This window comes from Octopus bimaculoides, chromosome 22, assembly GCF_046866305.1.
Source record: "Octopus bimaculoides isolate indiv1 chromosome 22, ASM4686630v1, whole genome shotgun sequence".
Taxonomy (NCBI): Eukaryota; Metazoa; Mollusca; class Cephalopoda; order Octopoda; family Octopodidae; genus Octopus; species Octopus bimaculoides.
The window spans coordinates 24509197-24535266 of NC_142949.1; the positions used below are offsets into that span (position 1 = coordinate 24509197).

Consider the following 26070-nt stretch of genomic DNA (forward strand, 5'->3'; position numbering starts at 1 on the left):
TGGTAGAATCTTACAGTTTGAAATGTTTTTGAGATTACATAGACAATATTTTTCATAGGATATGAGCAGTTCCCATGAGTACTATTTCTTGAATGTCTTCCATTTTTGGATTTCCTGGTATCTGAGATAGGCAGCAATCAGCCTCTTTTGCTACCATTCCCAGGGCACCAATTATTATCATTATTATTATTATTATTATTATTATTATTATTATTATTATTTTACTATGCATTCTTACCTGTAACTAAATCAGATATTTACATACAATCTATTTGGCAGGTAATTTTCTCAACTGGAACTGTGCTAACTGTCAATGTTGGTACAATACCTCACTACATCAGTGCTAGAATTGAAGCCTCACCTAGTGATGCACAAAACACCGAAGGTAAGAAACTAAAAATTTAATTTTGTTTTGTAATTAAAAAAATTTAATTATAATTCAAGAGTATTTAAATTTAATCTACTACTACCACTACTACTATTGGGTTGTCCGGAAAGTTCGTGCTGATATATAGTAGCTTACCTTTCAACTTATTTGCCATGAAACTACCTCAGTTCTGGGAAGAGGGTATTTTCAAGTTAAAGGAAAGATGGAGATGTATTGTGCAACAAAATGGTTCATATTTGGTTGATTAAAAATGTAATGGCAAGTATTTATTGACCTTTTTCTTTCCTTTAAAAATCGGCACGAACTTTCCGGACAACCTAATACTAGATGTTTAGCTCTGTGTCAGCTCAGATTGAGATCTAGCCATGACTGTCTTTTCCTTTTTCTTTCTAATTTGAGGGATATCTGGATGCTATTTGTAGTAGATTGAGTGACTGAGTAGAAGCTGCATTGCTGACTCTTTAAACCTATGGGAAGATTATCTCACTATGATGGAATTGTTGCTAATCATTAGTTGAACAGCTTGTCCTGTTGGTGCTAATGAATTGAAAAACTCTTCATTTCTGATCATTTAGCTTTTGCATGTAAAACGGTGCAGTTTGAATGTTGGTTACAATCTGTTGAACACTTAATGTGATCTTTAGGAAGAATCAGTGTGACACATAATGTGACAAGGTGGACTTTGTCACACAGAAATATACTGAACCAGTTTCACTTACAATGCTTGGCTCAACCCAAGAATATGATGTCAGACATTCTAGGGAAACTAAATACATAAAATCTGTTTTGAACAAAATGTTTAAATAAGTAAAATTTTGAATCTAAAGAAATTGGTGAGAATGTGCATTGGCATCAATAAATCAGGAATGAAAGCTTGTGGAATGTTGAATAATATCAGTTGATTGGAAGAGCAGAAAGTTCAGCTTTTCAGAAAGTCTGCCCTTCAATAGAAATGAATTGCAGGACAAGGACCTAGAATGTTAAACTTTCTACTTCTGACAGCAACTTTTCCCTTTTCCTACTTCGTCTTGGAGGTCAGGGCAATGCCAGTGATTCTTCTCTTAGTTGATCTTTGAAACACAGGGGAGAAAGGGAGGAAGCTATTCTTCAATTGGAGATCCAAGTTAAATACTTGCAACAGGGCTATTGTTTAACAAAGTGACCAATTAAGAGACAGAATAAATAACACAAGTTTACATCTCTGATGTTTTAATGATTCTGGCAAGTCACTCATTTGGAATGGTCTTTTATTTTATTGACCCAGAAAGGATGAAAAACAAAGTCGATCTCTGTGGAATTTGAACTCGGACCTCAGACTGCAAAATACTGACACACTAATGCTTCTACCCATTCACCATCAATAGATTATTTAATTTCTATTCTGTAAACAACCATGTCAGACCAAATTTTGCATTGCTGTCAGTGTCTACTGCATAATGTTGAATATTTTGAGAACTGACTCTTCACCTGAGAGAAAAAAAATATTCCAAGCTGAGAAATGTTATTCAGTTTAGTTCCAAAATATGTCTTGTTTCTATTTGGCATAGGAACTTATCTCTTATTAATGAGTTTCAGCATATGTTTTTCCAAAGCTTACCACCACCACCACCACCACCACCATACCTAGACAATCTGAATATTCTTTGCTTTTTACTTTGATTAGATATAGTTCATCTTTATACAATAACTAATAGAATGTTTTTTTACTTGCAGGTTTATGTGGCATGTACAGTGATAATGGCATGACTAACCAAATCTCTCCCTTGTTGTATAGGTAACTGTCTTTCTTTTTTTTGAGTCAATAAGAAAGCTTATAAATGGTTAAGTTATCTGTTAGAAATAGCAGTTAAATTTCCCTCAAAACATACCTCACTCTCTTAAAAAAGAGGAGACAATAGATAACGCCATCTGATATTTACAAGGATTGGAAAAAAGTATGATGCAGAAGAACTGGAATGATTTTGATCGTAAGAGTGCTCTGTCACAAGGTCAGTTTGTCACTGACTAAACTGACAACTATACCAAGCCTTCTCAGTAAGGAAAGTGGGGTTTGTTGGACATTCAGATGAATGAGTAACAAAACCTATCAAAAGATGGATGAACTCTGCTGTCAATGGCCATCTTACACACAGGAATGAGAGAGAGACCTCTAGTATTTGTTATCTTATAGTTTATTTGAATATTACAGCATGGAATGTGTTTATAAGCCATTTAAAATTATACTTCAACATTTAAATTTAATTTGTCAAAATATTTTCGTCACTTTGAGACTGCGACCTGTTCACTGACAAAATTCTGTGCTGATGATGAGATGCAGCACAGAATTTTGTCAGTGAACAGGTCGCAGTCTCAAAGTGACAAAAATATTTTGACAAATTAAATTTAAATGTTGAAGTGAATCTAACGGTCTTTGTGTGTTATTTTAAATGGCTTATAAACACCTTCCACGCGGCAATTGTTTTCATTCCAGCACACGATCTCAGATCAGGTCACTTGCTATGCAAGTACATCTCTGTAATATTTGAATATTCTTTTATGGTAAAGCATTTTGCTACAGTTTTTGTGTGGTCTCAGCTTAACGTCTGTCAAACTGACCTATATTCAAAGATATTCTATCTATGACCGTCCAGACTTAGACTCAAACCAAGAGCATCTATTATAACCAGATTCACAGTGTATCCTCTTTTCTTAACATATTGAGTCCACTCTATGGAGTGATTGGTGTTTGAAAGGGCATCCAGCCATGGAAACCCTAGCCTGGGATAGTCCTCTACCTAGCCAGCTCCTGTTAACCATCCTACCCATGCATGCATGGAAGACGGATGTTAAACGATGATGATAATGACGACAACAATGATAATGATGATAATTAGAGAATGATCTAAAGTTAATTTAGTTGCCATATCTTCCATTGAGGGGACTGTGCCTCTTTGGAGATCTTTTTGTATTTTTGTCTGAGACCTGTTATAGGTTTGTTACCAGAACTGAACTTCTTATATTTGCAGAGTGAACTCAACCAGCTCAATATACAGCGGTTACTGTGGCAATGCACAAAGTCTACCTGAACCTGAATACTGTGATTGTATCGATGGAGAATTACCTGTTTGTGGGAAACAGCAAGACAGAATATACTGTCCACGAGCGGACGCTAAAAGAGGAAGATATGGTAAATTATCCTGCTGCTTGATCTGTCTATCTGTCTGTTTCTCTCTCCCAGATTGATCTGTGAACTAGATCATTAACAACCCTCAACCAATCAATTGATTGGTATATTCTCTCTTACTCTCTCTCTCTCTCTCTCCCCCCTCTCTCTCTCTCTCCCCCCTCTCTCTCTCTCTCTCTCTCTCTCTCTCTCTCTCTCTCTCTCACTCACACACACACACACACACACACAGAGCAATTTTTCACTTCTACCTCCATTGTACAGCTGCCATTCCAGTAGAATTTTCTCCCTTTATATATCAATTGACGTTCAGTCGCTTCTCCATCTTCAAATCTCTATGTATTCACATTTTATACAACTCAGCTTCCTTCGTGTCTAATCTCCATCTTGTCCACATATATATAAAATAATTCTATCTTTGTCACAGGCATTGTTGTGTGTGGTTAACTTGTTCAATTTCCAAACACATGGCTCACAATGGGACGCTTAGGACAAGTGTCTTCCTTCTATCTTTGGGCTGACCAAAACTTAGTGGGTGTGTTTGGCAGACTGAAATAGAAAGATGCCTATTGTATGCACGTGTGTGTGTGTGTGTGTGCGTGCGCGCCCATGTGTGTGTGCCCGTGTGTTTGTGCCCGTGTGTGTGTGTATGTGTGTGTGTGTGTGTGTGTGTGTGTGTATGCTTATGTTTGTGTGTGTGTGTGTGTATGCACTTCTTTGAGAATCAGAATGACAAATGGAGATGTCATTTCTCTTGCCAACAACTAATTTGCTCACTCTGTATTTTTAACCCTTTAGTATTTAAACTGGCTGTACCTGGCCCAAATATTCTGCCTATTTTATGTTCAAAGTGTCGTTAGATCTGGCCTCTCACACCTACCTTACAAAGTCATTCTAAGACTAAACTGTCGCATCATCAAAATTTCAAAGCTACAAGATAATATATGATTAATTCAAAACAACGTGAAGAAATAAGCATTGCATTTGACAAAGTTAATCTGAATGCTTCATGGTCAAACATTTCAGAGAAGAGATTTTTTACTTGAAAAACTGGTGAGAGTTAGCAGCTGGGAGAGCATCCAACTTTAAAAAAATGTCTTAATGATACATTCATACAACACATACTAGGATGGATGGAAAAAACAGACCAAGAATCTAACTCATATATACAGGCGTGGTTGTGTGGTAAGAAGCTTGCTTCTCAGCCACATAGTTCTGGGTTCAGTCCCACGGCGTGGCACCCTGAACATGTGTCTTCTGCTATAGCCTTGGGCCAGCCAAACCTTGTCAGTGAATTTGGTAGACAGAGACTGAAAGAAGCCCATCGTATACCTGTGTGTGTGTGTGTTTATCCCCACCATCACCACTTGTCAACTGGTATTGGTGTGTTTACGTTCCTGTAACTTAGTGGTTTGGCAAAAGACCGATAGAACAAGTATTAGGTTTAAGAAAAAAAAATGTCCTGGCATTGATTTGTTTGACTAAAACCCTTCAAGGCAGTGCTCCAGCATGGCCACAGCCAAATGACCGAAACAAGTAAAAGAATAAAAGAAAACATAGACATGGGCTGTGTTGTTAAGAAATTTGGTGCTCAGCTATATTGCTTTGGTTTCAGTTCAACTGTGTATTACATTGGGCATATATTTTCTACTGTGGAGGCGCAATGGCCCAGTGGTTAGGGCAGCGGACTTGCAGTCATAGGATCGCGATTTCGATTCCCAGACCAGGCGTTGTGAGTGTTTATTGAGTGAAAACACCTAAAACTCCACGAGGCTCCCGCAGGGGGTGGTGGTGAACCCTGCTGTACTTTTTCACCACAACTTTCTCTCACTCTTACTTCCTGTTTCTGTTGTACCTGTAATTCAAAGGGCCAGCCTTGTCACACTGTGTCACGCTGAATATCTCGGAGAACTACGTTAAGGGTACACGTGTCTGTGGAGTGCTCAGCCACTTGCACGTTAATTTCACGAGCAGGCTGTTCCATTGATCAGATCAACTGGAACCCTCGACGGAGTGCCAACAACAATATTTTCTACTATAGCTTTCATTAGACCAAAGCCTCACAAGTTAATTTCATAGATGGAAACTGAAAGAAGCCCTTCATAAATGTATGGTACATATGTATGTAAGTTTGTATATGTCTGTGAGATTGAGTTTATATTCCTTTTATCTTCATGTGTGTTCAATGGTTCATAAAGACAGTAGTTTCATAGGCAAGTAATGCCATTTGCTTGCAATCCTGTATAAAAGCATGGCCAGACTTCTTGATACATTGTGCGACCATTGTAAATAGAAGACTCATTCAGCTGGAGTTGTTTGTTTCCAGTTCTTTGCATGACCGTGTCTGGGCTGTTATAGTTTGTTAGACTGGGGGATTATTACCTTGCCTGGAAACAGGCTGGGCTAGGCATCAGAAAGGGCATCTGATCATAGATAATTCTGTCATAATTTACTCTCTTTTGTTCTATGTAAGTATGGAAATAATGATGATGATGATGGCAACAATAATGATAATGCTAGCAGCAGTAGTGATGACAAAGCTCTCACACACACACACACACACACACACACACACACACACACACAAACACACACACACACACACACACACACACACACACACATACATATATGTACCTCAGAAGACCCATCCACCTCAGCAGAATTGACACCTTGAAACCACCTTAATTAATGCTTGACTGTGAAGGATCCTGCCCATGCCCACCTGCATCCTCTATGACCCCATCAACCATTCCTTTCCTCATTTCATCCCCTAACACCTGTCATCACTTAATATAGCATCCATGTCAGCATGACCATCATTAGGAGATAAACCCTTTTTTCTGTAGGTACTTTATCACACCATGATGCCAAATTTTGTCCATTTTCAAGAGAAGTCACTACTAGTTACTTTTGAAGTCTTCTTTGAGCAGTTTACCTTTGTCAGTTTACCTGGAAAGAAGCGAGCTGACAGAATTGTTAGTATGCCAGGCAGAATGCTTAGTATTTCATCCATCTTTACATTCTGCGGTCAACTTTGCTTTTCATCTTGCAGGGCCAATAAAATAAGTACCTGGTGTTGACTTATCCCAATTCCTGAGCTTGCTGGCTTTGCGCCAAAATTTAAGACCTTTAATAAGAAGAGTTGAAATTAAAGCATAAAGGATTTCACAGCTCTAGCATCATTCCTTCATAGTCATCTTATTAACTTTTCAGCCCACCCTCATATATCAGCACTTAACTGGTGGAACCATGATATGTGTTAGGCAGAGGCACAGCCAGGTTCTGTTAGGGGAAATGAGCACAAAAAAATAAAAGGCACCATGACACATATACCAAACAATTTTTAATTAATTTCTCTTACATTACGTGAAATATTAGTTATATCATACATAACTGTATTTTATATTCATTAAGTTCATGTTAAGGCGGTGAGCTGGCAGAATCATTAGCATGCCGGTTGAAATGCTTAGCGGTATTTTGTCTGTCTTTACATTCTGAGTTCAAATTCCACCAAGGTCAACTTTATCTTTCCTCCTTTCAGGGTTGATAAATTAAGTTCCTGTAAAGCAGTGGGCTCGATGTAATCAGCCTACACCCTTTCCCAAATTGCAGGCCTTGTGCCTCTAGTAGAAAGCATTAAGTTCCTGTTTCAGTAACAATGTCACTGTGCATGAAACTTACAACCACCAGAATATAGGAAACTAAAGAGTTAAAAGATTTGTTAGAAAGGCACCAATGTTGAAAAATGTGCTCATTGGGGAGCGGCCACTCCACTTGTTCCCCTGTTATCTATGCCACTGATGTTAGGGAATAATTCTTGATTCTGAATGACAGCCAATAGTTAATTGTGTGTGTGTGAGTGGTTCATGGAGCAACATTAATGTTAGGAATGAAAATGTTTTGGTAGAGACTCAATCACCTGACGTGTTAATTGTTATTGACAATTTTAATCATGTAGAAATGGATGTTTGTTACTCTATCCTGTTTTTATGTTTTTTGTATTGTGCTATTAATTATTTTCTTTTTCTTTTTGGCTTGTTTCAGGTGTGCGTCAAGAATTGTATGATGTTAGTCACCCAAAATGTAATTCAGACCGAATTGAATTCAAATATGAAAATGAAGATCCAAAGGTAGAAATGTATTCTTGACAAAAGACAATGATACAAGCACTATCATATTATTTTTAGTGCTTGTCATTGTGACTTCTAGTTTGTTGGTAACCCTACTTGAGCAGAAATACTGGCCAGCTCACATTAAAAAAATTTTTTATGTTATTCAAAAGAACTGGCGAGATTGATACTGCTGGTCTTAGAAATCTTCAGTTTTTTTTAGGAAAACATGAATGGGGAAAGGAGAGAAGAGAGATTACATCACTAAAGGAGGTGGTTTGTATGGTTAAAATGGATTGTAAACAGATTGTGTTTTGGGCCCAAAGCCAGATTTTTTAAAGCTTGTGACAAATTTATTTTATAAGTTAAATTATAAATTTATTTTATAAGTGTAGCCAGCTCACTTATGTATACCTTTCCTTCATTGGACACTAAACTCTGCTTGCGAAGACCTGTTGAGGCAAGTGAAATCGAAATTGAACCAAATTCGATGACTGGAACCCATGCCAACCTTTCCTTCATTGGACACTAAACTCTGCTTGCGAAGACCTGTTGGATCAAGTGAAATCGAAATTGTAATTGAACCTGGCACTTGTGCCATTGGAATGTGAAAAATCATTTGAGCGAGGTCATTGCCAGTGCCACTGGACTGGCTCCTGTGCAGGTGGCACGTAAAAAACACCATTTTGAGCGTGGCCATTGCCAGTACCACCTGACTGGCCTTCGTGCCGGTGGCACATAAAAGCACCCACTACACTCTCAGAGTGGTTGGCATTAGGAAGGGCATCCAGCTGTAGAAACTCTGCCAGATCAGATTGGAGCCTGGTGCAGCCATCTGGTTTGCCAGTCCTCAATCAAATCGTCCAACCCATGCTAGCATGGAAAGCAGACGTTAAATGATGATGATGATGAAATGAAAATAAAGTTAATAGAAATAAGTCCCCTTTTTTTAAAAACAAGTGGGTTTTATTTGATGAGGAAAATAGTGTTCAATAAAACATAAGCATAAAGCTTAATAAATCAATTGGGAGTAAAAGTTGGGTGACGAACGATCAGGGCCATTTTTAGATTTACCACACAGTGTTGTTCTTCTTGTTGTCATTGAACCCTGACTGAGCAAACCTATGATTAAAGGCACTCATACCATGTGTGTTGTGTTGGCACTCCTTCACTTACGACGTCGAGGGTTCCAGTTGATCCAATCAACGGAACAGCCTTCTTGTGAAATTAACGTGCAAGTGGCTGAGCACTCCACAGACACATGTGTCCTTAACGTAGTTCTCGGGGATATTCAGCCTGACACAGTGTGTCAAGGCTGACCCTTTGAATTACAGGCACAACAGAAATGGGAAGAAAGAGTGAGAGAAAGTTGTGGTGAAAGAGTACAGCAGGGGTCGCCACCATCCCCTGCAGGAGCCTCGTGGAGCTTTAGGCGTTTTCGCTCAATAAACACTCACAACGCCCGGTCTGGGAATCGAAACCGCGATCCTATGACCGCGAGTCCAGTGCCCTAACCACTGGGCCATTGCGCCTCCACACTCATACCATGACATTGAAGATTATATTATTTAATGTATCCTGCCTTTATATAAGATGGCATGTGTGATTTGAGGAAAATTTAGCTCCAACTTCTCATAGATTGAGTGACCACATACAGTCTCATTTTGTCTCTCTCTCTCTCTCTCTCTTGCTCTCACTCTCTTTTTCTCAATCGATTGCATGACACAAAGTGGTTTACATATTATTGATGAGAGACAGTTAAACTGCAGCTATTGTTGGTGGAGGTATGGCTGTGTGAGAAGTTAGCTTCCTAACCTCACTGTCTAGAGTTCAGTCTCACTTTGTGGGACTTTGGGCAAGTGTCTACTACTATAAACCTAGCTGACCAAAGCCTTGTAAGTATATTAGGTAGATGGAAACTGAAAGAAGCCCATCGTGTGTGTGTGTGTGTGTGTGTGTGTGTGTGTGTGTGTGTGTGTGTGTGTGTGTATGTGTGTATACTACTTATGGCACTGTCAGTTACAACAACGAGTGTTCCAGTTGATCCAATCAACAGAACCACCTGCTCAGGAAATTAATATGTATGTGGCTGAGCACTCCACAGACACATGTGCCCTTAACATAGTTCTCAGTGAGATTCAGCATGACACAGAATGGGACAAGGCTGACCCTTTGGAATACAGGTACAACTCATTTTTGCCAGCTGAGAGGACTGGAGCAATGTGAAATAAAGTGTCTTGCTCAAGGACACAATGCATTGCTGGGAATTGAACTTATGACCTTACGAATGTGAGCTGAACACCCTAACCACTAAGCCATGTGCCTTCACACACACACACACACACACACACACACACACACACATACATATGTATGCATGTATGTGTGTTTGAGTGTATGTTTGTGTCTCCTTGTCCTGACATCACATGATTTTGGGAAAATGATTGTCATTGTCATGCAAGCAGTGTCCTTAATTTCCACAATACTGCAAGAATATGTTTGGCTATAAGGAAATATAACTTTGGTTGGAAACAAGTGAGAATTGGAGGCGGGAACTGCATCCAGCCATAGAAAATCTGTCTCAAGAAGCTGTTCTAGACCTGTGCTAGAATTGGATGTTCTGTAAGAAAGGTGTAGGGACCATTTTTGCATCCCTTTCCACCAAAACAACTACTTTCATTGGTTACCAAGTCTCTAGTAGAACATGGCATGTGATGATTAAGATGAAGATGATGATGAGGTAAAGGGTTCAAGCTGCACTTAATCTTTCACAGGATTATAGATTTATTATTGGTCAGATTTAGTATCCAACCAATGACTTTCCTCAGAAACTGGGATACGTCCTGTTACTTGTAAGATTCGAGAACACCAGCTCAGATTGTTTGGCCATGTTGCTTGACTATCCAAGTTAGACACTGCTTACTATATTCTCTTCACTAAGGACCCAGTTGGGTTCATGATTTCTATTGCTCAACCACATGCTGCATTGTCACAGCAGATTAGGAGGTATCTGTGGAGATGGGGACTGACTGATGCTATGCTTGATGGGTTACTTGAGAAGACCCAGGAATATACTGATAAATGGCGAATGTAGTAATGCACTGAAATGGTGCATGCCCCCACTCCCCCATCTAATTTGACCTGACGATGACATAGTTGCTGTGTAGTTGTAAAGATTAAATATTATCCAACAACACATGTTTAACTATGAAATGAAATAGGCGCAAGAGTGGCTGTGTAGTAAGTAGCTTGCTTACCAACCACATAGTTCCAGGTTCATTCCCACTGTGTGGCACCTTGGGCAAGTGTCTTCTACTACAGCCTCGGGCCGACCAAAGCCTTGTGAGTGGATTTGGTAGGCAGAAACTGAAAGAAGCCCGTTGTATCGTTTAACGTCCGCTTTCCATGCTAGCATGGTGTATATATGTATGTATGTGTGTATATGTTTGTGTGTCTGTTTGTCCCCCCAACATCGTTTGACCACCGATGCTGGTGTGTTTACGTCCCCATAACTTAGCGGTTCAGCAAAAGAGACCAATTGAATAAGTACTAGGCTTCCAAAGAATAAGTCCTGGGGTCGATTTGCTTGACTAAAGGCAGTGCTCCAGCATGGCCGCAGTCAAATGACTGAAACAAGTAAAAGAGTAAAGAGAGAGAGAGGGCATTTAAAATGTAACAACCTTGTCTGAATATTTTATTGATCTATATTTTTTGCATTTACAATTTCCCTTTTTCTTCATCTTAATTACAGATATTTTCTTGGCCGACAGAATCTGGTATCAATATATCCCTTGCAAACTCATTATGTCAAGGAGTTTTATCTACTTTGCTTTCAAAATGCCAAGCCCACCCTAATGTAAGCAGTGCTTTTGTTTCATCCATCATCAGATGCATGAAAAATATCCAGGTTAGTACATTTTTTTACCCCAAAATAAACTGGATTATTTTTGACTTTATAAATCGATTCTTATTCCTATTCAAGCAGTTCTATCATCAAAGGGTGTTTCTGCCATGACTAACCATCCTATCAAATTTTCAGACATTATATCTATGGCTACTACTTTAACCATGTGTACTTCCTTTTTGAAGCAGCAGCAGGAATTTGAGGGATGTTTTGCTGGTATTTCTAGCTGGTTAAATTACTATTTAAAGTTAGTCTAGTTAGTTACATTTTTTGTTGTAAATTTATTATTCATATTTATCAGGAGCAGGTGTAGCTGTGTGGTAAGCATTTTGCTTCGCAACCACATGGTTCCAGCTTCAGTCCCTCTGCATGGCACCTTGGGCAAGTGTCTTCAACTATAGCTTCAGGCTGACCAAAGCCCTGTGAGTGGATTTGGTAGATGGAAACTGAAAGAAGCCCATTGTGTATATATATATATATCATAATAATATTAGGGAATAAAATCCAACACTAAGTTCTACGTATTACGTTTAAAATTTTAGTTTACAAGCATTTCTTCGATAAGATAAGTTATGACTTTATTTTAAGAAATATTGTTAGATGTTTTTCGATTATTTATTTATTTATTGTTAAAACAAGTATCTTTTTTATATATCTATTTGATATTTATTATAAGTTACAATACGTATATTGATTTTTATTATTATTATTCATATTTTATTTTAGACCTGACGAGTGACTATATTTTTGAATAGATTTAATTGTAGATCGATTTGATTATTAATCGAATTGATTTTATTAGTTATCTATTTGAAAATATAGCCACGAAACGTGCGTAGTCATTTTTATACCATTTACGAGTTATTCTTTTATGTACTTTATTGATTTTTAGAATAAGGTTTTTATGATATATTTACTTTCTAGAGGGTATGAGTTACATTCTTCATTATTGAATTGTTTAATAGTGGTTTTTCTCTAAATTATATATATATATATATATATATATATATATATATATATATATATATATATATATATTTGTGTGTTTGTGTCTGTATTTGTCCTCACCAACATTGGTTGTCAAGCAATGATGCTGAGGACAAATACAGACACAAACATTGCTGGACAACCACTGTTGGCATGTTTACATCCCCATAACTTAGTGGTTCAGCAAAAGAGACTGATAGAATAAGTACTAGGCTTACAAGAACAAGTTCTAGGGTTTGATTTCTTCAACTAAAGCCCCTTAAGGTGGTGCTCCAGCATGGCCACAGTCAACTGACTGAAACAAGTAAAAAATAAAAGGTGTAGGATTGGCTGTGTGGTAAGTAGCTTGTTTACGAACCATGTGGTTCCGGGTTCAGTCCCACTGCGTGGCACCTTGGGCAAGTGTCTTCTACTATAGCCTCGGGCCGACCAAAGCCTTGTGAATGGATTTGGTAAACGGAAACTGAAAGAAGCCCGTCGTATATGTGTGTGTGTATATATATATATATATATATATATGTATGTGTGTGTATATGTTTGTGTGTCTGTGTTTGTCCCCCCAACATCGCTTGACAACCGATGCTGGTGTGTTTATGTCTCCGTAAATTAGCAGTTTGGCAAATGAGACCGATAGAATAAGTACTAGGTTTACAAAGAATAAGTCCTAGGGTCGATTTGCTCGACTAAAGGCAGTGCTCCAGCATGGCCACAGTCAAATGACTGAAACAAGTAAATGAGTTAAAGAGTATATTCAAGAATTTTTGTCAACATTTTTTTCCTGTGCAAACACTCCATGATGCCTCTTTATATTTCTGCTCTCTGTTGCTGTCTGTCTTTCTGCTTTGGAAAAGAAGCTTGAAAGAGTTAGTTTGAATCAAAACAACTTCTATGGTTCTTTGATAAGGTCAACATTGGGAATCCTTTCTTTCTTTTTTTTTTCATTATTGTTTGTTTATTAAACCCAGAGCTGGATTAAGACGCATTGAGGCTCTAAGCACTTTAATGATTTTGGTGCCCCTGTACATGTAATTTGAAATATAAACAATAACAAACTATAAAAAGAATTTTTATTTTTCAAAATGAAACAAAACTAACAGTAAGATGGAAAATAACACTTATTTTTGCATGCTTCCACTTTATCTATATTTGAAACTCACTTAAAAGCCACAGTTCATGTGGACTATTAGGCTAGAGTGCAATAATAATAATAATAAAGCATTTATTGGTGCTCTACCAATATTACTCTACCAATATAGTATTACCCTACGAAAATGCTATTTCCCTACCAATATGTATTACTTTAAATTCAGTTTAAATGAAAATCTTGTAAGTTCTTTGAAAATTTGAATTTTCAAGAACCAAACAAAGGGCAGATTTTCAATTCCAAGATCATCCTGGTTCCAAAAAGGTATAATATGTCTATGGAGAGCAGATGTAGACTGAGATACAATAGACTGAGATACGGGGGTCTTGGATGGACGGACAAACAAACAGAATCTTGTGTTTCTTATTATAGAAGTTTTCTCCCATTTATTTTCAGTTGCAAAGTTTTTGATTATATCCTCATTTTAACATCATGAACACTTTAAAATTATATTTTCAATCATATAAACCACTTCAAATGTTATTTTAGCAAGTTTAAAGTGATTTTGCATTTTTCTGTGCCATAAACCTTTTACCATTCCTTTGGTGCCCCACCTCCTTTAATACCCTAAACCATGTGCTTATTTTGCTTAATGTTTAACCCAGCACTGGCCATAATTCAGTATTAAGTAGTGGATTAGGGTAACCAGTAGAGCAACAGACAATATTTAGTGAAATCATTTTGTTTTGGGTTCAAATACTATCAAGCTCAACTTTGATTTCTACCCTTCCAGGGTTAAGATAGCAGCAATCCAGTTCTTGGTTTATTTTAATCAACATTTTTCTCCCAAAGAATTCAGAGCCATGTGTTCCCTTTATAAATCAATATTATACTTGTATGGCTTTTGGGTCCAGTCCAACAACAGGGTAATTTTGACAGTTGTCTTCTGCTAGAGCCCTGGGTTGACTAACTATCAAAGTGGTGGCTGACTTAACCCATTACCATTTAATTAAAGACTTTAATTAGTTAAATAAATTTAGAATAGGTATCTTTTACTTGTTTTAGTCATTAGACTATGGCCATGCTGGGGCACTGTCTTGGAGAATTCAGTTGAACGAATCCACTCCAGTACCTATCTTTTTGTTTAAGCGTAATATTTATTTTATTGCTCTCTTTTGCCAAACAGCTAAGTTATTGGGATGTAAATATACCAACACGAGTTGTCAAATGGTAGTGGAAGACAAACACACACACACACACACACACACACACACACACACACACACACACACACACACACACACACACACACACACACACACACACACACACACACACACACACACACACACACACACACACACACACACACACACACACACACACACACACACACACACACACACACACACACACACACACACACACACACACACACACACACACACACACAGATATCATCTTCATAATTACGATCGATTAACATCTGCCTTCCATACTGGCATGGGTAGTGGTTTGATAGGAGTTGGCCAGGCAGAAGCCTGCACCAGACTTCTGTAACTGTTTTGGCAGGATTTTACAGCTGAATGCCCTTCCTAACACCAACCATTCAGCAGAGTGGACTTAGTACTTTTTACATGGCACAAGCACAAGCAAGGTCAGTTTTGGCAAGGTTTTTACAGCTGGATGCCCATCCAAACACCAACCACTTTACAATGTGGACTGTGTGATTTTAAGCAGCACATGCACTGACAGGGTCACCAAGTAACTTGCAGGACAAAAAAAAAATCTTCTGAGAGGGGAGGGGGCATTCGAGATCTTGTGTCAGATGATGAAAGGTTATAGTGCGGCAGAGAGATAGAAACAGGTGTCTTGCTGTAGAGGAGGTACAAAGTTACCCAGCCAGAGACAAAGAGAAAAAAGGGAGAGATAGATCAGGAATGAAGACCAAAGCAGGTGCGCTGCTACAAAGGAAATACATGGCTACCCCACCTGAGGGAAGTGAAGGAGAGAGAGAGAGAGAGGGAGACAGCAGTATAGAGATGATGGCAAAGTGCCGGGCATACAAGGTGTGGGTGGAACACACAGGTCAGATACTAGTGGATAGAAATGATACAGTGGCAAAGGGTCAAGAGGACAGGATTGCGGGGGGGGGGAGGTAAGCCTAGTGCATGAAATAAATATGTGAGGAAGAGAAGAGATGTAGTTTGGTTTGTTGTGGTAGAGTGTGTGAGAAATTTTTTTGTTAAGTGTGAGTAGGACACACTACGTCTCTAGAACTCAGTTTTGCTGACGTGGGCAGGTCTTCTCAAGAACTTCATATCACCAGACATCTCAGTCCATTGTCATTTCCTCTGTGAGGCCCAATATCTTGAGATTGGACCTTACCACTTCACCTCGTATCTTCCTTGGTCTCCCTCTTCCATCTATTTTCAGTGGTCAGCACTTCCTTATGCAGCTGTCCTAATTCATATTCATCACATGTTCAAACCAATGTAGTTTTCTCTCTTGACTGCTACATTTGAATCCTCTTATGTCCAACTTTTCTCTCAATACATTTGCACTCTGCTATACATGTGCATTGATGTTGCACATCTACCTTCATTTCTCTCCAGTCTACATATGTCTTCTACATTCAGAGCCCATGTCTCACTACCATGGAGTATAGCCATTCACATACAAGCATCATATACTCTACCTTTCACTCTGAGAGTGAGTTCTTTTGTTGCCAACAGTGGTAATAGCTCTCTGAACTTTCTCCACCCAATTATTTTTCTAGAAACAATACTTTCAGAATATCCTCCATCATTGCAAATTTGTTCACCTAGGTAACAGAAACTATCTACAACCTCAAGAGAGCCTCCTTGGTTTTGATTGGCCTGGAACCCTTGTAGAAGACATTTTCAGTGGGACTGAACCTGAAACTATGTGATTGGGAAGTAAGCTTCTTACCATACAGTCACACCTACACCTGTATGGTATGTTTCCTACAATGGAGGAAGATATCTCAATAGAAAATGCTAAGAATGGTAAACTATATCTGAAAGAAGAATCAAATAAAACCATTAAGTAATTTAAGATAGGGCATAGTGTTTTGGTTAACGTTGTGGTGTCTACCTTCTTGCATTTGATTCTTTAACTGCTGTTTGGCCTCTATGGACAACTGACCATTCACAGAGGTGCATAACATGAAACAAAAAGTTCCGATCATTTTCTGGAAGAAAAATATGATTAAGGATGAAACCTTGAGGAACACAGTTGTTAATTGTTGGGACACTACATCCTTCAAAATTCCCATGCTTCCTGAAATTTTCCACTTGTACACCTGATGCAGCCCATCTCCCTTTTTCTTTCTTAACCCTTTCATTACCAAACCGACTGAAACTGGCTCTGGCTCTGAGCACAAATGCCTTGTTTCTATAAGTTTTGAATTAAAATCTTCCACCAAGCCTTAGTCGCAATTTATGTTCCTAACACTAGCTGAATGATAACTAAGCTATTTTACTAAATTCTTTGTTATATTTGAAGTAATTGAAAGAAACACAGAGCATCTCAGAATAAATACAGTAATGAAAGGGTTAAATGACTCATTCACTGTTCACTTGCTGTGCATTATTCCATGTACTGTTCATGCACTTTGGGGTTACTTTACATAATGAGTTGTAGTGCACCTGAGCATTGTATACAATAACTTCATTATATCATTATACCTTGCTACTTGTAAACTACATCTATGATCTTCAAGTTAATCGCCAATTGTCATCAAAAGCTATTTATTAGATGTTGCTCTCTCCTCATCACAGCAAGTGTATGAGACTTTATTAACACCCTTTGATCAATTGGCAAACATACATATGAGGGGGTACTCAAAAGTAACCAGAATTTTGCAATATTATTTTATTCACTTAGTTTTACATGTTTACACTTTTATCGCCTTCAAAGTATTCTCTATTTGAAGCAGTGCATCAGTTTGGCATGCTTTTCACTATTCAAAGCGTTAGGAAGGGCATCCAGCTGTAGAAACTCTGCCAAATCAGATTGGAGCCTGGTGTAGCCATCTGGTTTCACCAGTCCTCAGTCAAATCGTCCAACCCATGCTAGCATGGAAAGCGGACGTTAAACGATGATGATGATGATGATGATGATGATGATGATGAAAGCAATACCAGAACTCTTGTGAAGTGATGCCTTTTAATGCTTCTGTCATTTTTTTCTTTCACGTATTTCACATCTGCAAATTCCATAGCACCAGATTTTCTCACCAGTAATGAATTTCAGAAGAAGGTCTATATCAACTTCCAGTTGTTCTTTCAGTTTACATCACAAGACTTGTGATGGTGGAAGAGAGGAGAAGAAATGACTTTCAGCACAATGACAGGATCTGGAAGTTTACAACACAGTAGTAGAGGGTTAAGTGGATGGTTTTAAACCAAGCAACAGATTAATCCTGTTGATTTTCCTTCTTCATCTGTCGTAAATTTGTTTCCTTTTTATTATATGCATGGAAAGATTACTTTTCTCAATGTATTTTCAAAAATTTAAATCAAAAAATGTTTCATATTTCACAATCAATAGATAAGAGATGATACGCAATTGACAGTAGCAGTTGCAGACAATCTAAGAGATGAGTGTCAACTACACCTGTTAAAGAATACAAACTTTTCTAATATAATAACCAATAACTTTTTCTGCATAAATGACTGCACAAATAACACTTTATTGTGTAATGGTAAGTGACCATTTTTATTAATTTTTGTTCTATTAATTGATGTATTCAGTCCTAAAGGAAGAAACCAATGATTTAAAGGTGATCTTTTCATATTGATGAAATTACATAGCCAAGCAGGGTGTTAGCATTGCGATGAAAAGATCAAAAATTTTGTGGCCTTAAACGAAGCACTTAATTTCTCATTGCTCCAGCCTACTCAGGTGAAGTTCGATCTTTTGATGGTCTTGTCTTCCATTTAAAACTAAATCTTGTATTCTTAATTCTTTAAACATCTTGGAAACTAATCTAAGCTTCAGCCTAGTGAACCAATAGACTTGAGAATGACTTAGGCTCTTTGTAAAATTATTTCTGCTATAGACAATTATGTACATGTCACCAGCATTCACATTTAAATGGCTCAGTTAATCCAACAGCAGTAAATAGATAGCATGAATAGGTATGGTTTTCAAAAGCTATATCAACTCCTGCTGGTAACACAACAGCAAATTGTAATTAGTAATTAGAGACAGATATAATTAATTTTTTTAATGAATAATCTATGGTAACACTGCTGATGTTGTTGCTGTTCTTTCATTATCCAACATGCATAGAACCATGAACCCCCTACTGGGTAGCTCAGTCCACTTGATATAATAGCCAATTTATCCTCAAATCACACTTCACCATATTAAAAAAGTACACATTGGATTATATAATCCTTGATTCTCTTCACAAAGTTACCAGTAGAGGTTCCCTTGGTCCAAATGTTTCTATCTATTAATGATGAACAGAATAATGCCACACACTAGATATCCCAAATAAACACATTTTAGTACCAAATGTTTTTTACCAATGTATATAGATAAGCATCATTCCCTTTGCTTGGTCGGATACATGGGTGTTCATGTTGGTAAGGTGAGGATTCTGTTTATTTATATATGTTGATACTATACTATGCTGACGAACGGAAACTAGATTTCATTCTGGTAATCGTGAAATCGGTCGATACATAGTTGAGTTTATTTTTTTTTTAAATGTTGGTTTCTTTCAAAAGTTGTTTTCCTCGCATTCGGTACTAAAATGTGTTTATTTGGGAAGTCTAGTGTGTGGTATTATTCTGTAGTAATGCCCTTTATATATATATAAAGAAATAAGTATATTCTTGGGAATAGAAATTTCCCTTACGAATTTTTTTGCACACTACCTTCCTGACAAAATTCTTGTAAAAGATTTTATCCTTTTTTGATTTTATTAATGGTGAACAGTAGATTGGTAGAATCACTTGAGCATTTGACAAAATGCCATTCAATACTTGGTTACGAGTTATATTCAAAGTTTACTAAGATAAAGTTTACTTTCATCACTCTGTGGGGGTTGATAAATAAAGAACCACTCAAAATACAGATGGCTAAATAAACAAAAGTCCCTGCTCATCTTTCCTCCCAATCCTTAATTCTAATCATCCGTTGATGAATCAACAACATTGTCAAGCAGTTGATTCTGTTTGTATGTACCATGATGGATATAAATAAACATTCTGTCAAAACTGACCTAACACAAAACCACAACAATAACAACAGCTATGTTATAGTTTATTAGTACAGTTACATACCCTAATGTAATTTGGGTACATACATAGGTGGATGGTTAAGCAGTTCACTCCACAACCATCTTGTACTGCATTCAGTCCCACTGTGCGATGCCTGGGAAAGTGTCTTCTCCTCAAACTTTAGGTTGATCAATGCTTTGTCAGTTTTGCTTTGGTAGACAGAATCTGAATGGAAGTCTATGGTATGCGCATGCACACACACACACACACACACACACACACACACACACACATGTACACACACATGCATGTGTGTGCTCTGTGTGGTTGTATGCATGTATGTGTACCTTGACAAAGGTATACATATCAGCATGTAAACTACTGATAGCCAAATGAATTGAACACAAATTTCTTGGTTGTATTGATTTCATCCACCTTGTACAGATACTCCTTTGTTCCTTCATGTTATCAGAAACCTTATGAAGCAGTTATTAATGAGTCTCAAAGCCAGAACCGATCCTGTTCTTGTCTACAGGATGTATGATGCATAAAAATAAATCCATGAATTTAGGGCCAGTTTAGGGCCAGTTTGAAAGACAAAACAAAAAAATACAACATTACTCTCTAATACAAGCTAGGAGTTTTTCAGTGGATGTGTTTGTTTTTCTTTCATCAGATGGTGAATGTGATTGTACGCAATCATTTCAAGGAGCAGATTGCTTTATAAAATCTCCACAAGTTGAGGTAAAAGAATATTCTGATGATGGTCTATGTAACACCCAGACTTCCAAATGCGATAAGATACATGTCTTTGGAGAATATTTCACTGAGAGCACTGTTTTCACCTGCATATTAAAAGAAATTCAGGTATTGTCACAAATTTCAATTCTGTAAAAAGACTAAACTTTTTTTTAATAATTTTATTTGGAAGAAATGTTTTTTTAAAATTTGAATAACTTTTCTGTTTTAGTCAAAATTAACATAAAAGAATAATAAGTTAAAGATTTAACTTTCAAAATATTTATTTCATCTTTTTCAAAAATGTCCACAGTTTGAAGAAATGTGAAGAAATGTTATATTTGCTAGTTTTCAGTGTTGTTTACAGATGCTACCTCTTCCAAGAGCATCTGTAGGTTGAGGTGGATTATTTTATGATGGAACCGTCACTAAATAAGTTCTTTTCTATGAATTTGAACAAACACTCTATGATATATCGGCTTGATCATGATGCAAGCAACTAAAGCTAGACATGCTACTACATATCTTAATTGTACTAAAGAATCGACCAGCAATTCATTTCATTGACTTTGGATTGTTAATTGGATCAGCTTAACTTTGTGATATCAAAACTCAGGCGCTAAAGTCAAAGAGGAGAAGGTGTTTTGACCCCAGTATTTAAATGGTGTCTTTCAGGGAAATCTGCAGTGCTTTTATAGAATATTCAATGAAAGAAAAAGATCCCTAATGAGTATATAATGAGTATAGCTAAGGTAAAGAAAATCTGTCTTGGAACTTAGAACATAAAGAACAAATAAAAGAAAATATTTTGTTCAGCGCTTCCACCAGGTCACACCTATTCTCAGGTATATTATATTATTGACCTTGGGAACATCAAGGGCAAAGTTGATGTTGGCTGGATTTGGAAACAACACAGACATCAAATACCAGAACAAATATTGCAAAGTATTTGTCATTTGTGTTCTGTTGTTTCTGCCAACTGATTGCCATTGGATATCAATGAATACAAGGTAATATCAAAAAGTTCCATGTCTAGTTGTGTTTGATAAAAAAAAATAATAACTTATTTACCTAAGTTTTAACATCATCTCCTTTGAAATAGTCACCTTGCACAGCAATACACTGGTCCCAGTGTTCCTGCCACCTTTGAAATTCAGTCTAGAAATCATTTTCTTTAAGCGAGTTGAAGATTTTATGGGATTTGCTCTGGATCTTGACAACAATATTAAAATGGTGACCTTTGAACTGCATTTTCTCCTTGAGGTGCTAAATCTGGTGAATAGTGTGGGTTTGGAAATGATACCATGTTGTTTTTGGTGACAAATTCATGAGTGAGGAGAGCTTGGCGACAAGGTGCAGAATCCAATTCTTCACACTCCACCGATTTAGTCATTTTCATTAAATATCTCACCTCAAACACGTCAAACTGTTGTTGATTGGTCTCTGACAATCCTCATGCACAAGTTGACGAATTTTCTCCACATTTCCATGGGTGATGCTAGTGATAGGTCTCCCAGATCATTCATCTTTCAGGGACATTCGTCTACTTTTTAAGTGCCCATGCCACTTGAAACATTGTGTATAACCTATTGTTTTGTTGCTGTAAGCTTTCTGAAGTATGCTCAGCTTTTTGTTCCAGCTTCCTGTCCGTAACAAAAATCACAGACTACAGCATACACCTGATCACAAAAGCACAAATTTCACAACTTGCAAAGTTAACACAATGATGTCACTCAGCACACTGTCTCGTGGAGGTCACTGCTAGCTCTCACTGTGTTCTCAACCATGTGCTGCCATCTGTTGGCATGTTACAGAACTAGTCTGGAAACTTTTTTGATACCACTTCATATTACTTCTCTTCAAGAACGATATATTTTGAGAAAGGGAGGTCACTTAAATTGACCATCCTTTTATTTGACTGTTACTTCTATAAGAGTGGAGGTGCAATGGCCCAGTGGTTAGGGCAGCGGACTCGCAGTCATAGGATCGCGATTTCGATTCCCAGACCAGGCGTTGTGAGTGTTTATTGAGCGAAAATACCTAAAGCTCCACAAGGCTCCGGCAGGGGATGGTGGCGAACCCAGCTGAACTCTTTCACCACAACTTTCTCTCACACTTACTTCCTGTTTCTGTTGTACCTGTATTTCAAAGGGTCAGCCTTGTCACACTGTGTCACGCTGAATATCCCCGAGAACCACGTTAAGGGTACACATGTCTGTGGAGTGCTCAGCCACTTGCACGTTAATTTCACGAGCAGGCTGTTCCATTGATCGGATCAACTGTAACCCCCGACGTCGTAAGCGACGGAGTGCTAACAACATTTCTATAAGAGAAACACAGCCACACATTTAGGGTTAGGGTTAGTCAATTGGTCATCCCTTTATTTGAGTCATTTTTGTTCCATTGGCCTCACAAAACTGAATATCAAAACTGACCTGGGGATATTCCAATTCAGACCTTACAGGGAAATATCTAAATGCCATTCAGTGGTTTGTTCAAGGAACACTCTAGTTTTTACCAAAGACATGATCACCTCTCTAGTGATGGTGCCATGATAAAATATTGGCTTGAAATCTTGGCACAAGGCCAGCAATTTCAAAAGAGGCGTAAATCAATTACATCGACCTCAGTGCTCAACTGTTACTTATTTAATTGACCACCAAAAGGATAAAAGGCGAAGTCAGCCTTGGTGGATTTGAACTTACAATACAAAGATGAACATAATGCCGCTAAGCATTTTACCTGGCATGCTAAAAACTCTACCAACTTGCCACCTTATGCCATGATAAAATATTGAAATGACTTTTGTAGATACTGAATCCAAAATGGAATTTATGATTGAGATGTTTATCTCCAAGCTTTATAGGAGATTACTAACTGAACCTGAAAACTGTCTCAGATTATAGTAACTTAGTAAACCTATTCCAGCTATAAAATAAGGAAGATTCTGTTGACTTTCAATTTTGGCTTTTGGTGGAATTTAGTTATGTCAATAACCCTCATCATAAATAGATATTTGAAATTATTATTGCTATTCAATTATTATTTTGTTCATAGAAAATAGAATGCCTGAATATGACAGCTGCAAATTCTTGAGGTTGTCTAGGATTTAATATTCAGTTTAAAAATATATTTCTTCCACACACACACACTACATTTATTTCTCATCGTCATCATTTAACTTCTGCTTTCTACATTGGTATGGGTTTGATATTTTGATGGGATGTACTGATGAACTGCAAAGGTACATCAAGCCTTTGTGTCAGTTAGCTTTAGATTGATTTCTACAGTGTGTATTGGATATATATTTTTTGGATACTAGCATGAGTGAGGCCAGCAAAGTACCTTGGAAGACAAAGAAAGGAAACAGAAAGAACCCCCTCAATTGAGTGGGTGTGTATCTGAGAGAAAGGGAAAGAGGCAAGGTGTTGAAGGTTAAATTATTAATAGAGAGAAAAGAATAGGTACCTTGCTATAGAGGAGATACATGGCTATTTTGTATTATGTGAATGTAAGTAAGAGTAGCTAGAAGGCAGATAAAGATGGTGTTGACAGGGTGCCAGAGTGTACTCTCAAGGTACAAGAAGGTAAATCTAAGAGACGATATGGGCAGTGGATCAGGGGAAAGGAAAGGGGGTATAATTTCATAAAAGTGTAAGGAGAGAGTGCCAGATGGTTAGAGGTGGGGCTAGATGTGCATGTTGTGAGTGAGATAAACTTATATTTCAATCTGGTTTCCTTCTACAGATACTCAATCAGGCTTATCAACCATTATCTTCTGCGGAGATCACAGTCAATGCCATCTTTCTTGACTTCAACCACATTCTGTGTCCCCTTCCAAAACAGACACAGAGTTACACATTTTCTGTTGGTGCTAACCTGATATTTACTTCAAATTATGTTTTCCAAGCATATGATCCAGCATGTTTGACATGTACAGCTGCAGGAAACTGTTCTTTGCTTGTAAGTATTTAACCCTTTTTTATTCTGATATATTAACAGATATTAGGCAAGGTGACAGTAATGTGTTTAATTTCTGATAGTCAACTGATTAAGAAACAGATAGATGACCAAATAGACAAATAGACAGATGGTTCAGCAAAAGAGACTGACAGAATAAGCACTAGGCTTACAAAGAATATGTTCAATGGAAGGAGGTACTCCAGCATGGCCACAGTCAAATGACTGAAACAAGTAAAAGAGTAGAAAATAGACAGATGGACAAGCTGTTGGGTTGGTTGGTTGGACAAAGATTCTTGATTTGCTGTGTTTTTATTTAAATTAAAGCATCTCGTCCCAAATTTATCTTAGAAACATAAGTTACATTCTAGACTTCACCTTAAAATGAAAACATATGGATTACTTTATTAAATCTCTTCAAATTTCCTGGTTATTAAAAAAAATTAAATGAAAGTAATTTAATTAGAAATACAACTACCAAAATGATGTATCAGTTCTTTGTTATAGATTTTAATTGATCATTTTGACATTTATAAAACATTATTAAATTAATAAAAAGTTTTGATGGAGTTGAAGTATCTTGTACGATAGTGTTGGGTCTTGTGAGTGAAACTTGGTGAGGAGACATCTTGGAATTGCTCATTACTAGTTTGACTTTGTACAGTACTCTTAATCCGTATCGCCCTATTTAATACCAGCTCTGGCCCCTGAGTGATTTTAGCTGGGTCCACTCTATTGCAAGCATTTAGATGTGGTCTCTGATCTAAGGATAAATTTCTTCCTTTCCTCTCATCAGTTTTGGGGGCCTCAGGAAAAAAAGGGCCACAGATGCCACCTTTCTCCATGAAACTAAACCATTTGAAATGATTTGTTTTGTTTTGCAGAATGATCACTGTCTAATTAATGACACATGTTACAATTTCACTGACAAAAATCCCCAAAATGACAAACTTGTCTGTGACCCATATGTCAATGAATATGAATGGTCTGCACTCCAAGGTAAACACATTTGTTGTTGTTGTTTTTGTTTATTCCTTGATTGTAATTGTATGATTCTCATTCACTCCTACTGTATGACAACCTGGACAAATGTCTTATGTCATAATTTTAGATTTACCAAAGTGTTGTCAATGGAATTGGATAAAAAGCAACCATGTGGCAGAGGCCAGTTAGAAGGTTTGCTATTCCTGTTCAAGCAGAGCTTTGAACAAAGGGATTCTAGCCATGACCATCTTGTTCTTTTTTTTTTCATATTAAAAACTACAATGTCCATTGTGTCTTTCATTTTTATTAAAATTGTAATATGTACTTACTATTTCTGGCATGTCAAGTAATGTGGTAAAGACTGACTCATTGGTTTGTTGTTGAGCAAGAGTAAGGATTAGAGATATTCCAGCCTTGACCATCTCATCTAAGATTTAGAAAAAAACTGGCACTATGTTATCCATGGATTCCCATTCTTATTTTTAAGATGGTA

The 26070-nt window shown here is 37.4% G+C and overlaps 1 protein-coding gene across 1 annotated transcript in view; it reads left to right on the forward strand.

Annotated features, from left to right (window-relative positions):
• Positions 1-26070, forward strand: part of LOC106880038 (uncharacterized) — a 455047-nt gene that overhangs the window by 131594 nt on the left and 297383 nt on the right. Inside the window, exons 46-54 of the mRNA XM_014929839.3 lie at positions 280-385; positions 2102-2162; positions 3394-3554; positions 7599-7684; positions 11415-11570; positions 18214-18367; positions 20572-20762; positions 24381-24596; positions 25478-25592. Of these exons, the coding sequence (XP_014785325.3) occupies positions 280-385; positions 2102-2162; positions 3394-3554; positions 7599-7684; positions 11415-11570; positions 18214-18367; positions 20572-20762; positions 24381-24596; positions 25478-25592 (1246 nt within the window). The remainder of the gene's footprint in view (positions 1-279; positions 386-2101; positions 2163-3393; positions 3555-7598; positions 7685-11414; positions 11571-18213; positions 18368-20571; positions 20763-24380; positions 24597-25477; positions 25593-26070) is intronic.